General features: G+C 29.0%; 1 protein-coding gene and 1 long non-coding RNA gene across 2 annotated transcripts; both read right to left on the reverse strand.

Moving 5' to 3' along the window:
* Positions 1 to 1,402: 1,402 nt before the first annotated feature.
* Positions 1,403 to 3,115, reverse strand: LOC120357378. The gene is made up of 2 exons (XR_005574431.1): positions 2,137 to 3,115; positions 1,403 to 1,705 (listed from the first exon to the last, which is right to left on the reverse strand). It is a non-coding gene; the product is annotated as an uncharacterized LOC120357378 (long non-coding RNA).
* An 8,917-nt stretch (positions 3,116 to 12,032) lies between these two features.
* On the reverse strand, positions 12,033 to 15,765 carry LOC105194322 (zinc finger protein 37 homolog). Its single transcript, XM_011159182.3, has 3 exons — positions 15,483 to 15,765; positions 13,465 to 14,958; positions 12,033 to 13,276 (listed from the first exon to the last, which is right to left on the reverse strand). The coding sequence occupies exons 1-3, from the start codon at positions 15,645 to 15,647 to the stop codon at positions 12,461 to 12,463; spliced, it is 2,475 nt and encodes an 824-aa protein (XP_011157484.1). The 5' UTR covers positions 15,648 to 15,765; the 3' UTR covers positions 12,033 to 12,460.
* Positions 15,766 to 16,016: the final 251 nt, after the last annotated feature.

The raw sequence follows: 16,016 nt of genomic DNA on the forward strand, positions 1-16,016 counted from the left end.
TGGATTTATTTGTTTCTTGCAAAATTTTTTTTATTTACTACGTATTTATCCTATAATATTTTACATTTATCCTTCTTATAACATTAATGATGTTGAAGATAAAAAACAAAATATTAGCAATAAAATAAATATAAAGCATTATATTTCTCTTTGAGTATCTATGGTAATTTTTCTCCTATGATGTAATAGAGCTTTTCTCCTATAAATATAAAAACAAAATTTTAGGTTTTGATTAATAATTTAGACTCATTAAAAAAAATTATAAAATCTGTAGAGAGACTTGCTTGGTTTTACAAATATTTTATATTTACTACGATTATTTTACATTTATATACTACGTTTTCTGTTTGATTTTGACTGAAATAAAATTATTCATGATGTGACGCAATTGTTTAAAAATGATTTAGCATTATAATTCAAATTTAAAAAAATGGATCTTTTTGTTTTTTTGTAGGGCACCTTTCATTGTAAAGTGCTATTCTATCACAGATAATAATACTCATATAATTTAAATTAACTTAAAAAATCATATCTTACACCAAATCTATATTTTATTGTATTAATCATGGTTAATAATTACTGTTTGAACTAAATTACAATAATTTTACAATGAAATTATTCAGATTATAATACATAATATTATGGTATTATAATCGATCCTGCGTAATTTTTTTTAGAAAATCATGTATAAATTCATTGCTTTTTATCGGTTTCACTAACACAAATATCCTACGATATCTTTGTTAATATCAAGCTTAACTTTAACAGAAATTCTATGTGAGTTTTAATAAAAATAAAATTTAAATTAAAAATTAAAAAGTTATGATGTAAAATATTATTATTCCCATTTAATTTGTGAAAAAAAATTCAATTTATAAATTATAAATTAAATTATAAATTATAATTTATTCACATTAACTTTAACCCTCAGCTGATATACTATACTAGATTCGATATTTTGCTATACATGTGTGTATGTGACCCGACCATTTTCAATTGCGTACATTCCGGTACGCATAGAATTTGAACAATTTTGTTTAATCGATACGCCAGAAGGACAAGAAGAATACTAAATAGATGCAAAAATCAAGAAGTTGGAGATAAATATTCGAAATATTTAGACAATAAAGACTGAATAATTTATGAATGCCAAGCATTTTTGTAAACAGCCCGGGTGTGCGACACCCAGTGTGTCAGTTGAGAGTTAAAAAAACTCAATTTGAAATTCATTAAATAATAAAACTGTAAATTATGAAACTTAGAAAATAGCGATAATTTTGAGATGTATTGTATATTTTGCGTTATTCATATAATCCTTTTTTTCAGTTAGGACACCCTAGCACCCAAAACAAATTAAAATTTCTCACGTCTTTCGAATAGTACGAGTGAAACAGTAGAAGAGTAAGGGAAAATATGATTTATTTCGACCTAGAGAAACAATTTTCACGAGCATAGCACGGCGCGGCGGCGGCGGTGCACATCAGTCGACTGGCTCCTGTGCGACATTTGTTTTGCACTTGTTCTCACGAGAGAGAGAGTGCCACGATGAGAGCAGTCGCGGTGTTCCACCCTCTTTCCTGAATCTTATCCCAGGGGAATTCCGTTCCCGACACGCGGAACGTGTGTCGCACGCTGCCACCGTGCGCATCTCCAAGCGACACACACACAACCAAATGCTACATAGGCGTATCCTTTTGAATAAATCCTGTATATAATGAACGAGACGTGTCAATGCCGGAAGCACAGTCACTCCGTTAGCAAATATATGAACTAACATAAAAATGTGTTACTCGGAAAAATATTTGAAATAAGATCAAAAGAAAAGTTCAGTTAAAGCAAGTAACCTACTGATATAATATAAAAATAGGAAAATGCATTTATTTACATTTTTTCTAAATAATAAATAAAAATAAATGTGAGAAATAAAATGAGCAATATTCAAATAAGAATGAATCATTCACATTTCGCATGTAGATCATAAAATTATAAGAAATATATTATCATAATTCACACATTTATTTCCTTTTAGACTTCAAAAATTATCCAAATCCATGACGCTTAATTAAATACAATAAAAATTTCCATTTTTGTTAAAGGAAAAGAATTCCCTCCCCCTTCCCCCCAAAAAATACGTACTTTCGCTCTCAAAATTACGCCATTGTTTGCCGAAGGGACAACGCGTATAGAAGGTGTGTGTATGTGTGTGTCTTTGATATCAATACGCACGAACGTGTCGGTCTTCCCCCTTGGCGGTCTGATACATATGTCCTTGATTTGTCCGGAGAATAATATTCTCTCCTGCAAAGTTGATTAAATATTGGTTAGTGATCTCGGACACCCTCCGCGGCCCAGAATCGCCTTTGCTCCGCGAAGACCCGTAGGAATACAATTTAATATTTCCGCGCTTGAAAACACAGCGGGCAATCATTTTTCTTTCATGCGAGTTGGTGCGTCATGAATTAACGATTTTTCCACGAGTCTCCGAGGAAAATCCATAAACGGTGCTTTACAGTTCAAATAATATAGGTCGGGCTTAAGATGCTTTCAATTTGACAATAGAAAGAGTGGTAATGGAAATGTTCCCTCAATCCTCTCGTTTTAAGGAGTTATAGGACTTCAATAAATCGGAAAAAAAAAACAATATATTTCAACATCATGTAAAATTTGTTTAAAGAGAATAAAGATAATGTATTAAAGAGATAATGTTTTTGTTTTGAAAATACATTTGTTTCATTTTTTAAAGAATATTTCTTTAAAAAAGTAAGGTACAAAGTTACACAACTAAAATTCAGCTTTTATAAAAATGAAATAAACCGTAATGACCAACAGTATCTATCCTACAATGGCTAAATAATAATAAAGTAATTTTAACAGTTGAGAATTCAACGCAAAAATTATACGAAATATCATGGTAATTGACCACCCCACACGTATTTCACGACCCCCATCTTTCCACTATGTCAAAAAAGACGTCTACCAAAATTTTCATACATACCTTTTGTAACATAATATATACATCATGCAAATTCATAGAAAAACTTCAGTTAAAAGAAATATAGTCGAAAACTGTATTTGATAAATCGTTAATGATCTAATTCATAGCTTTTCTGCAATAAATTCCATATTTAACTATATACTTAAATCTTATTAATCATAGCCGATAGAAAAAATTCTTTTTAAAGTTGAAAGTCCTAAGAACATACTTAATTTTGCAATAAAACTTCTCCAGCAAGTTATATATCATAATTATAATGCGACAAAATACATAAAAATAATCATTTTGCAACTTTAACAGTAAACTTCTCAAAATTATAATGTATGGAGCAATTTGGAAATCGGATGTGTCCACAAAAAAAACTATAAAAAATGACTAGTTCCGTTCTGGTATGATTTTTTTTTTAACTATGTAATCAAAAATATTTTAATGTGTTATTTTCAAAGTAAAATTTATGATAAAATGTGTAGGGTCTTGTAACCACTAAATTTTCATGAAAGAATATTCAAAAGATGTATATTTTACATTGCACTAATTGTAGTATATTTCATACATGTTTTGAAATTTTTCAGACAAATTATTTATTAAACAAGAGTTGATTTGTTGAAAAACGCATTTAAACCAAAATTAAATAAGTAAAAAGAAACAATCCGTAAACCTCCGAGTATTCTTGAAAATCCGTGAAAGCCTCAAATGAACAAGTTAAAAAAGTAAGTGCTATTGAATGTATAATAAATTCAAAATAAAATACTGTCGTGTTTGATTAAAAAATATATAAATTATAAAACATTGAGAAAAGTTCAACATTTTTGAATTATTAATTTCCATATTTATATTAATAATTTGCTTAGATTTTCAATTATTCTTATTCATTATTACATAACAATTGCTATTAATTTTATAAAAAAGTTATTTTATCAAGGAAGCAAACATATAACAATACACATATATACTTTTGTATAAACTTTATTATAAAATATTGCATTGTATTAGCTTTACCGACATTCGCTGCGTAAAAGTACAAGCGCGCCACTTTCGGAATATCTGCTACTTTTACAAAGACGCAATATAATTTATATATTTTAAATTATTTACATATATATATATATATATTTATATTCAATCTTTTGAAGAACATGCTATACATTGCTATACTTTTGTAAACATTATACGAAAATCAATCACCATTTTGCATAAATACAATAAAAGTATAATGAAAAATTAATTTTTCACGGTAAATATTAACAGTAATTTTAATGAAAATATTTTTTTTTACCAAGTAGACAATTTTATTATCATCTATTTTTACTTTAATAATATGACCTACAAATCTGTAATACTCCAGTCTCATCATGCTAAAAATTTTAGCTCTATTATATTACAGTTATCCAGATTCTGCTTTATCACTATTAGCTAAAAGTTAAATAACTAATTCTTTAATAAATTTGATATTTTTTTTTTTCAACACCAAACAAAATTTCGTCCTTTAATTTAGTTTTGACGTAAATCTTGAAAGATATTTTATTTCTGAAGTCCAATCACAACTATATAATGTTAAACATTAAATGAATAAAACTAATTTTTCATTCAAATCTCTCATAAAATTATAAAACTACAAAAAAGTCAAATCCAAACTGAAGTAATTGTTATTACAATTTTTAACAATGGCGAGACATGCATAAATGATTAAAACAATTCATATACGTGTCTAATCAAAAAACTATTCAAATATGACTTATTCAATGTTGCATAATATATTCATGGACGTGAGAAATAACTGGACTGACTGAAACTTAATATTACAGTAAATTCAAAGTATTTGTAAATAAAAAATAGCAATTATAATCTATAAAATAAAATATGTATTATCGATATTATTCATTTTAAAAAAACTTTTTACGAAAAGAAAAAATTTATACCAAGCAAGTAAAAATATTTAAAATTACGCGTAATTAAATAAACAATTAACTGTTCAAAAATATATCTGAAATCAATCTAGTCGAGTATTATTGAAATTAACTTAAATGTTAAAAACTAATGCTTTTGAATACATTTAATTAATAGAATTTTTTATTTTTCTGACTTCCGTGACTATATTTCACCTAATGTTAAGTCATACAAAACGAATTTGTAAAGTTTGAAGATCAAAGTAAAACATAAAAACTTGGCATCGCATTTATTGACGACAAAAGATTACTGTATAAATCATTTACTATAAATAGATAAAAGAGATAGAGATAAGAATAATATTTTATTAGTGTTTTTATAAAACCCTAATTCATATCTTTAATATTATCAAATTTACATAATATTTCTATTGTATAAAATTATATATCATTGTAGATAATATTTAAAATCAAAGATTGCAAATTATTATTAAAATAAAAAAGTAGATATGAAAAAATGTAGAGGGCATTTACGCCGTACGATGCTTTACGGCGTAGAAGTCAGAAAAAATAGAACTGCAGAATAATTTACATGCAACCACTCTGTTACATGTTTTTATCTTATATTAATAATATATTGTGTTCAATTTTAATTGTTTATATTTTATATTAACGGAGCCATAGTTAAATCGATTTGTCAACGTAACACAATCATATATTATAACGTACGTAAAATTATTATTGCACGGAATTACTTTTGATGGAAATTCATTTTAAAAAATTGTAAAATTTTCGCGATTCCATAAATTTTAACAGTGACTCAAAGTCAAGCCGTCTACATGTTTACACTAATTTAAAAACGTGATTTTTTTTCTTTTAATTATAATTATATTAAATGTTTATATTATGTTTATATCAAATGTGAGAAATAGATAAATGTTAAGACTGACTTCTCATGTTTATCATCCGCTCATGAAATAGCATCATTTTTTCGTTTATCACTATCTCGTCAAAATCCGAAAAAAATGTATCTGTAATCCGGATGTGGACCGTCATTTAACGATCTCCTTTGTTATAGGGAATGTAAAAGGTTTAACGATTATTTTTGACACATGAAGCATAGAAGGATAGTAAAGAATGGAGTATAGCAAAATAGAAATGCTTAGATTTTTTTATTCTTTGTTTAATTTGATGTCTTGTACATCTCATTTGTTTAAGATGTACGGCACTTTTAGCACACGGAATTAATGACGTAGTACAGTGTGTATGTGTGTGTGTGTGTGTGTGTGTGTGTATCTTGTTCCCTAATAACTTTAGAAACACATTTTATACTATTGTGTCATTTTATATCTTATTTATAAGCATTATTTGTAAATATTATCTACGTACCGTATATTCCATTCCTATGGAATATGTTATAAAAATGCAAGGACTTTAAAAAATTTTTTTTTAATCTAAGAAAATAATTATTTCGCATTTTTAATTTTTTTTTAGAGTAGTAGATAGTATAAAGTTTTTATTAATATAGTTAATTTGCTTTAAATATAGTAAATAATACTTAATAAATTAAATTTTAAGGTCGGCACATTTTCAAAAATGTTATTTTTGAAATGTAAAAGTTTATATCTTAGTAATATTTGACTAATTATGTAGATTGATTTCAGATCTATTTTTGAGCAGTTAATTTTTTATTTAATAACGTATACACTTTTAAATATTTTTTATGTATTTGGCGTATATTTTTGAAGGTTTTTTTGAAGATTTTACTGCTTTTTGGTACTATATTTGTATAATGTCTATTAATTATATTTCTCTCATTATATAAAAATTAAAATTGCACTAATAACTGTATATATTGATATTCCTTGCATTAATTTTTTTTTATTTTTTTATCCCACTTGTTATTTCGTCTTGATTTCGATTAAAGCAAATAATGTACCACAATCAGCACATTTCATTGATATTTATGTATATGTGTGTGTACGTGCACGCGTGTAAAATCAATCAATTTGCGTGCAAAAGTTTCAACGATTTCAGATTCTTCAGACATATGCACGTATACATACAAAGCCATTTGGTTATTTGAGGGAAATATCATTAAAGTAACATTTTTATTCGATCTCAAGATCTCAGTATTGACTGTATCAATTTTATTCAAACTGGTTGCAATCAAAAAATGCGTTTCGACATTATATCAGAAGTGTCGTTAAATTTTTTATTACAATTTTAGTTTCTGAGATATTTTAAGTAAAAATTCGTTCGACATAAAAATTCTGAATAAGCTTGGTAGTGCCACGACAGTGCAATAACGGAATTAGATCAAGCAATTTGTCTTTTTCTAATGTATTCGTTGCGCCGCTACCATCACTTAATTATAAACCTAAAAAAAAATTAAATTTTATTTAATTTAGCATCTTATAATGAATAAAATTTTTAATTACGTTTGGATAAAATATGATACGTATAAGACGTTATTTTCTTCTATTTTTATGTGTATACAAGCTTAACATTAATAGTATTTTTTTCTAATAGTAACGTGTAGATATTATAAAAATATATTTAAATTTGTTTTATTTACACTACTCTTGTTCTGAAATATACCGCGTCTGTTTGACACATGCGAGGCGCAATCAAAATTATATTCACAATGTAGTACTCTTTCCATTTAAGGAGACCGCCTGGTTTGTACTATTTGTAGAGTCAAAAAATTGTTTTTTTTCCTTTTTTTATATTTTCTGAAATAACAAACATTCAAAACTATTTCCTAAAAATTTGAATGCAATTGCATGAAAATTGACAAATTTATGGTGGTTTTTATGGAATATGCCTTGCTTTTAAACATTCTAAAAGCAAGGTATGTTCTATAAACTCAAAATAATCCAGAGTTCCGATATAATAGACTGGATATGTATATTATATTTGAAACATAAAAGCTTGGAACAATTGACAGATGTTTTTAAAATTTTAAATAGATCTTCCCTCCCCTATCCACATACATGTACATAAATAAGTACATTAAAGATATATGTAAAAATTGAAATATCTCCTTCTATTCTAAAATTGTGACCTAAAAATTATTGAAATTGCAACGTTCCTGTCATCTATCATAAGGGGACTAAAAAAATTTAAAATTTCGAAAAAATCGATTTTCGCTTTTTTGCATATTTCGATACTGTAATCCTTTAGAAATATCTTCCCGTTTGTCCTTTTAAAAAATTCGTAAAATTAATCAGGAGAGCATAAAATGTTCTACAGTGCAAGAAATTTTTGAATCGTACTGCATAAATACGATTGTTATAACATATTGTTCCTAAACTTTGAATGCAATTTTCTCAAAATTACATTGATGATTTTATCACAAAATTTTGAAAATTGCGAAAGATATCAACTTGAAATTTATATAGGAGTTGTAAAACACTATAACGGATAAATTATATCAGCGATCAGACTAAAAAATATATATATTACAATTTTATAATAACAAATAACTTAAGATCTTCCAAATTTTGCGTTTTCTGAATTCCATTTTGTTAATTTTATTTTTAATTTTTCAGATATAATTAATAGATAAAAGTTTAGGAGAAAAAAATATCCTTGACATTTTCCAAAATCTTCATTCGTTCAACTGGAATCATGGTAAAACCGTGAATTTGATAGTTTGCTTCGTTACATTGCGATATTGACCTGGAAACGACTCTAAATTTTCTTATTTTATAATGTAATTAATAGAGATAGAGAGACTTAAGAAAAAGTAAAAAATTTTATATTCATTTGCCTCTTTGTTATAAATAATTAAACAAATTGAAAACATTCCAAACATTTTTAGTTTCCTTAACAAAAAATATTACAATTTTAACAGTTATGGAGATCATGGGAATCTAACAATAAGTATATTGACTCAAAATGTAAAGCAATCATTGATGAAATGGACGGCGGTTAGATACAGAGCACCGAGTTGTTAGAAATAAAGAATAAGAACAACAAAATAGACAATTCAATTCAAATCAATAATTTTTATGAAAAAAATGAGCCCTTTTGTTAACAAGGGCTTTGTCTACAAAATCGTTAGAAAAACTAATCGTTTGAAACAAAAAATCTAAGTTGATTTGTAATTAATAATAATAAATGTATAGCATAAATTCAATAAAATTATAGAAAATAGCAATTTAATAAAATTACATCTTTAAAAGAAAAAATTTATTCTTGTAGCTGGTTTTTCTAATTAAACTTGTTTAAACAAAATTATTTTTTAATTTATTATTTTTTTCGGTTTACGAAAAAATTTGTTATTTTTATGTCAAAAGTACAAATCATTGCGTTAAGCCGTTTTCTCTCTGTTAGTAAAATTGAAAAAATATATTTAAAAAAAAACGCGTTTAAAGTTTTCAATTAAAATATTTCTGTTTTTTCGATATTTATAATAAAATTAATTCTTTTTAATCTGCGATTTTTGAATCTTCAAATCAGGCGATCCCTTTAACACTTTGCGGTCCCCCATGTAAGAATATTGTAAGAATATTAATCTTATCTAAAAACAAAACTATATTTAACTTTAATAGGTACTTTTATTCTGTGTTCACTTAGGTGTTTACAACGTTGTATCATTTCAAACCTTGTTTATTAAACAAGAATAAATGATACAAGCGCTAAAGTAAACGCAGCTGATGTCGGCACGTATTTATGATAAAAAAAATGTGCAGCTTAATTTGCATCATAACTATAGTTTGTTTCAATCAGATGCAACGGTGTAATGTTTACCAAGATTATGAAATGACGCGTTATTGTACTTGTAACTTGTAACACTGTTACCGTTTGTGTTACTTTTTTTCTGTAACAAAATTTATCTTCACTATCGTAACTTTTTCCTGTCTGTAATGATAATAGAGACGTCGTTACATTTTTGCAGTAACAAATTCAGCTATTATTTTTATCTCTATTTTAATTCTCTATTATCTCTATACTTATTTAACAAATTCGTACATCTCTTAAGTACGCAAGTATATACATACAATCGACATGCCAAATCTAAAATTGAAATATTTCAACTAAAAAGAAAAAAAACATCTCATAAAAACGAAATAAATATCTACAACATTTCTGAAATAGCTTGCACTTGAAACCGTATGGAAAAGTTGCTAAAAGATTACTAAAAAATCTGTACTTTTCTGAAATATAAAAAAAATTACTTAAATGTCAAGTATTATCATAAGCTCAAATAGAACAGATCAGTTAAATAGAGAACATCGACCCCGATATGTAAAAACACAAATAAACAAAGAGTCTTACAGATTAAAGCTAGATCTTAATATAAGAGTCTTAAAACACGGTTCTAATTTGAACGAGAAATAGTAAACGGATGCTAACAAGTATCTACAAGTAAGAATTCTTTCTCCCCAAAAACTACACCCTGGCTGAGGTGTTATTTTTCGCAACAAATTCTACAGTTTTTTAATAAAAAAAAGAGTTCTCACTTATAGGTGCTTGTTAGCATCAGTTTACTAAATTGATTATTAAATTGATTTTCAATTTAATATCGTGATATTACTATTTCTCGTTCAAATAAGAACTGTGTTTTAAGATCAAAAAATAATTTGGCGCGCAATCTTGTTAACTTGAAAATGTATATAAAATCGCATAATAAATATTAGTAAGATCTAGCTTTAACTTATAAGATTCTTCATTAATATTTATGTTTAATATTTATGTTTTCAAATAGAACAATAAGTCATAACAATGTCAAAATAATATAAAATAAATCATAATTGATCGAAGACTTTTAATAATCATTTTAAAACTACTTTGACGTCGTTTTAATGTCATCTTGTTCTGCTTAGGTATGTTTCTAAATTTATTGTATGATAGATTTTTCAGAAATTTTTATATAGCATTTTGCAAAATCCTTTCGGAATTATTTATATAAAACGTGAAAAGTTAAAACTTTTCTAAAAACTTTCTGCAACAATCAATACTACATAAGCATAAAACTTCAGTGTAAATACTAGCATACATTCTTTACAACGATATTAATACTTGTAAAAACAAAAATTTTTTATAAAATTTGCGTTTGTGAAGTACAATCTAAATTTCTATAAAAATAAATATTAAAAAATGAAGATATTAATATAAAGAATTAGAAGTATTAGATAAGTTAAATGTGAAGAAAAACTTGTTACATGAAAACTAGTATAAAGTTATAAGTTCAAACTTTGATTAGAAAATAATGTAATTTTGAAGCCTGTCATATTTTTTTAGCATTACAAGATGTTACGAAAAAACACGTTAATCGAGAAACAAATCATTATTTTCTAAATAATAGTAACGCTAATAAGTTACTTTTTACAAAAAGTAACAATATGGTAGTGTGTTACTTTTATGAAGTAATGTTCCCAACCATGATATATAATATATCCCATGAACCGCAAAGTGTTAATTACATCTTCCTTTTTCTTCTCTTTTTTTAATAAACATTTTACAATCGTCCAGTCGTTCTAGTTTCATGTCCATGAATCTATTTATACAAATCTTATATAGATATAGATATCAACTAATATTCTTAATTTCTTCCAATTTAAACATTCTTTCCGTCATATTTTGTACATAGTTATATCGAGACTTTCTAATTTCTATATAACCTGAGTCATCCGCCAAATACTACTGCACTTGTCTGTTCGATACGAATATACACCGTTCAGCAAATTCTTTTACAGTAATGTGTGTTATTATACTCTTTAAGTATAGAGAAGAGTCAAATTTTCAATATGAATAATAACGTTTTTAATTGTGTTAATAAATTTAATTTTCAATTTTTAAATTATTCACATATTTCCTCTTTCTGTGTATATATTATAGAGATGTGTGAATTATTCGAATACGAATAAAATTAAAATTAGATAAGATTCGATTCGGATTTGAATTTCTACTATTCAAAAATTTCAAATTTAAGAAGTTCGAATACGAATCACATATATTGATAATTTTATAAAATCATATTTTTCACAAATAAGTAAAACAGTGCAGTCATGTTATTAAATACAAGATGTTGTCTTATTAAGTAAAATATTTTATTATATATAATAAAATTTTTTTTTAAATTAATATAATTTAAATACAAATGTCAAAATAACTTTATATCATGTAAGCAAAATTTTCTTATATAAAAATCTTTTTATTTATATATTAAAATTCAACTTAACAATGATTAAGTTGTGAATTAAAAGTTATGTTTCAATAATTCCACTCAATTCAATTCGGGTTTGTTGCTTTGATTCGATTCGGATTCGAACAAAGAAATTTGATTCAATTTGGCATCAAGATTCTCTTTTGCACATCCCTATAGCAAATTTAAACACTGAACATTATTTAACATAATTTTTTAGCTTCTTGAATTCACTGAATATTGTTTATTTCTCTTTTTCATTTTTCTTATATTGCAATATTATCTCAGATTGTTTGACCACATGATTTTTAATCTTATAGCAGGCAGCTTATAACCGACTTCTTTGACATAACAAGCTGGAACAAAATCACTGGGCGAAGACAATCAATCGACGATCAAATATGATCAACGATCGATGCGATATTACATGTTTGGATAAATAGCATAATACGAGTTCTTAAACTGTTTTGAATTATACACATTTGGGTCCTCTACCGTGAACGGTTGGATTACATTGGCGGGCACTGTTTTTTGATTGTGCACATTTGTTACCATGTATTGCGGAGTAGATACAACTTGAGCAACAGTCGCCTCTTCTACCAGCTTCCTCTGGGAATATATCAATAGCTGGGGCATGGACGCGTCGTTTTGCTGGGGAGTATTGTCCGCCGTGGATACCGCAAACGCAGTCGTTGTCGAACTGGAAAGCTGTTGTGCTTTGCACTTCTTTGTGTGGGCATATAACGAGCCAGCGTTATTGTATCTCTTAGTGCAGAGCTTACACGCGTACGGCCGTTGGCCAGTATGTGTATACGTGTGCTCGTTTAGTGAGGTCAATCGCCGGAAGGACTTGGTACAAATGTTGCAATGATATTTGGCCTCACCAGTGTGCATAGTGATGTGCCGCGCCAGAGTATTGGCCCGAGCAAACGCTCTACTGCAGTACTGGCAGATATACGGTTTCTCACCGCTGTGAGTTCTCAGGTGTAGCTGCAAGTACGTGCTCTTGGTGAAGGCACGACTGCACACATTGCATACGTATGGCTTGATGCCAGTGTGAGTGCGCATATGTGCCACCAACGAGCCACTCTGAGCAAAGCATTTACTACATTTTTCGCAGAGAAACCGCTTCTGCGTATCCTTCACTCGTTTATGTCTTTCTACATGATTTGCCAGAGATTGAGCCTGTGCAAACGCTTTTGGACAGAGCGCGCATTTGTGTGGCCTGTTGTGTCGGTCCTGCAATAAGAAAATATTCCTTAAAACTGTATTATTAGAGATGTATATTTATACACAAGTAGATGTGTGAAATAACTTATTTTTATTATTTATATACATAAAATACTAAACATAGTCATTACATTAATATTTTTATAGAAACATAATAAAATACACAATTTGCAAATAAAATTACAGATTAAACTTACCTTCTTTCGGTTTTCGGAATTCTCGTTGATCTTGCTCTCATTATCTTCTTCGTCATCAATCTCGTCGTCAGTATTACCAAATATTTCCTCTTTGTGTTTTGATTGTTCATGATCCTTCAATTTGTCGATCCTCGAAAATCCTTTACCGCATGTCGAACAATTGAATTTCAAGCCGCTGTGTGTCGAGATGTGCCTCTTCAGATTCCTTTTCGTAGCGAAAAGTTTCCCGCACTGAGTACACTGTAGACTTTCAATCGGTAAATCACTGTCGTCATCGTCCTCCTCTTCCTCTTCTTCCTCAGATTCGTTTTCCTTAAACGTCGGCGTCCTTTCCTTCTGCTCGCTCGTAATCTTATTCGCTGATTGATCAAGTACGTCGTCCGACATATCCACATTGTATTCGGCATGACTTTTAGCATGAGACAAAAAAGACTTTTGATATATGAATTGCTTCGAGCAGACTTTACATGTAAACTTGAAGTTTTTCTTCTCCTCTCTCGTGCTGTCTATCACATTGCCACTTCTAGTAACTTTTGCCGACACTTTATTCGCCTTCTTATCATCCTGCAATGCTTTACTATCCGACATCTGAGTTTCATGACAAGTAGGCATGTGGCTTTTTAATTTGTCAATGTTCGAAAATTGCTTATCGCACACGACGCACACATAACGCAGCTTTGTTTTGTGTTTGTGCACATTCATGTGTCGCTGCAATGCTACCTTTGTCGCAAACGATTTAATACAATGCAAGCACTTCTGTCTGGTTGTCCTGCTTATGAGTGGCTTCTCCTCATCATCGCTGCAGTTTGCAATGCCTTTTGTATCTTGATTGTCCGTACCTAACATTGTTATCTCCTTTGAAACATTGTGATCAGTGAAATGTTCCAAAAGCACATCGTTCTTAATTTCAATTTTTATGTTTTCCCTACTTTCATCCATTACACTTCCTGATGTCTCATTATCTTCAGGCATTAACTGTTCCTGCTTGCATTTATCTTCTGTTGTTGAACTGGACAATTGATCTGAATGATCAGCAATTGCATCCTCCATATGCGTTTCGTGACATAATACTTCCATCATTTCAACATTATGTACATTCTCTTCAAGTGTAGTGTACGGTATAACTTTTTCAATTAGTTCTATATTTTCTTCTGGCTTTTGCATAAACTTGTGATTTATATGAGATTCATCGTTAATTATATTAGGCTGAACTGCAGTATTATCAAAAGTAACAATATCGTGAGATGAATAAATATCCTGCTCTATAACATGATTATTCTTTTTACAAGACACTACGTCGGATACAGCATCCGCAATATCCTTAATTATCATAGCATCCTTTGAGTCATGTAACATGGATGGAACCTGCAATTTCAACATCTGACGTAGTCTGACGTCGGCATTCTGAATTTGACATCGGAAGTCATAGGATACATCCAGCAGATGATTGCAAGATAAACAGATGGCAGCTGGCAGACCGTCTCCTTGCTCCACCTAAAATTTATGGAAATTTCAACATAGGTTTATTTTAGAAAGATATTACTTCGAAAGAAAAATAAAGCACTTACGTCTTATATTTTATATCTCACTGAAGAAAAAAAAACAAAAAATAAACTGTTCGGTTAAAAAGTATAGACCTTTTAACGTCACAAGTGGCTTATATGCCATTGTTTACATTACAACAAAAAGTTAAAATGCGCAAAACTGTAAAGTATAATCACTTCTATATGATTAATATTACATTAAAATAAAGAAAAAAGGCTGTGATGGTCTCCTAAACAATCTCTAGCTTCGAAACCTCTATTAATTCTCTGAAGAAATCAACATCAACAACATTTGTCCATTCAAAACAACAATTTTCATTGAGAGGTCAACGAAAAAAAATCCTCTTAAACTCGAATGGATTTAAAGGGTCATGCAAACATCAACGAATGCAACAGAAAAATGTAAATGTGGGATATCCGTAGCGCAGAAGCTTCCGAGGTTCAAAATAATGCTGCAGATGAAGAAGAGCTAACCTGCACGGCGGCGATAGCCATCAGCTTCTCCGGTATTCCGCCGTCGTCGCGAAAGAGCTGGCACACCTCTGTGCAGGACTTGAGACAGATGCGGCATTCGTCGCCCACGAGCCGCTCCGTGTGTGCCATGCTACTCACCATCGCGTCATTATTCGAGATTGCCATCGATACGGAGACGGTGATAAAATCGACCCGCAAAACAATACAGCCAGTCACTACGTATGTACGAAGAGAAACCTGAGAGCGGCCACGGCCGCGATTTACCTGTGACTAAAGCCCATTTTACATGAAATGTATAACAGTAAGTATAGCATAAGGTCGCTGGACCAATGAGAATTATATGTAGATCAATATGGCGATTTTGTGCTGGATGCTCATTGGTCAGTACTCATAATCGATTCTTATATTTAAAATATTATTAATTAATTAGAGAACCGTATTAGTTTTTTAGGACATTACGTAAGATCTTGAAATAAGAATCGAGAACCAGCAAACAAAAATGAAATAGAAATGAACTTCATTTCGATATTTTCA

The sequence above is a fragment of the Solenopsis invicta genome, chromosome 1, assembly GCF_016802725.1.
Source record: "Solenopsis invicta isolate M01_SB chromosome 1, UNIL_Sinv_3.0, whole genome shotgun sequence".
Lineage (NCBI taxonomy): Eukaryota > Metazoa > Arthropoda > Insecta > Hymenoptera > Formicidae > Solenopsis > Solenopsis invicta.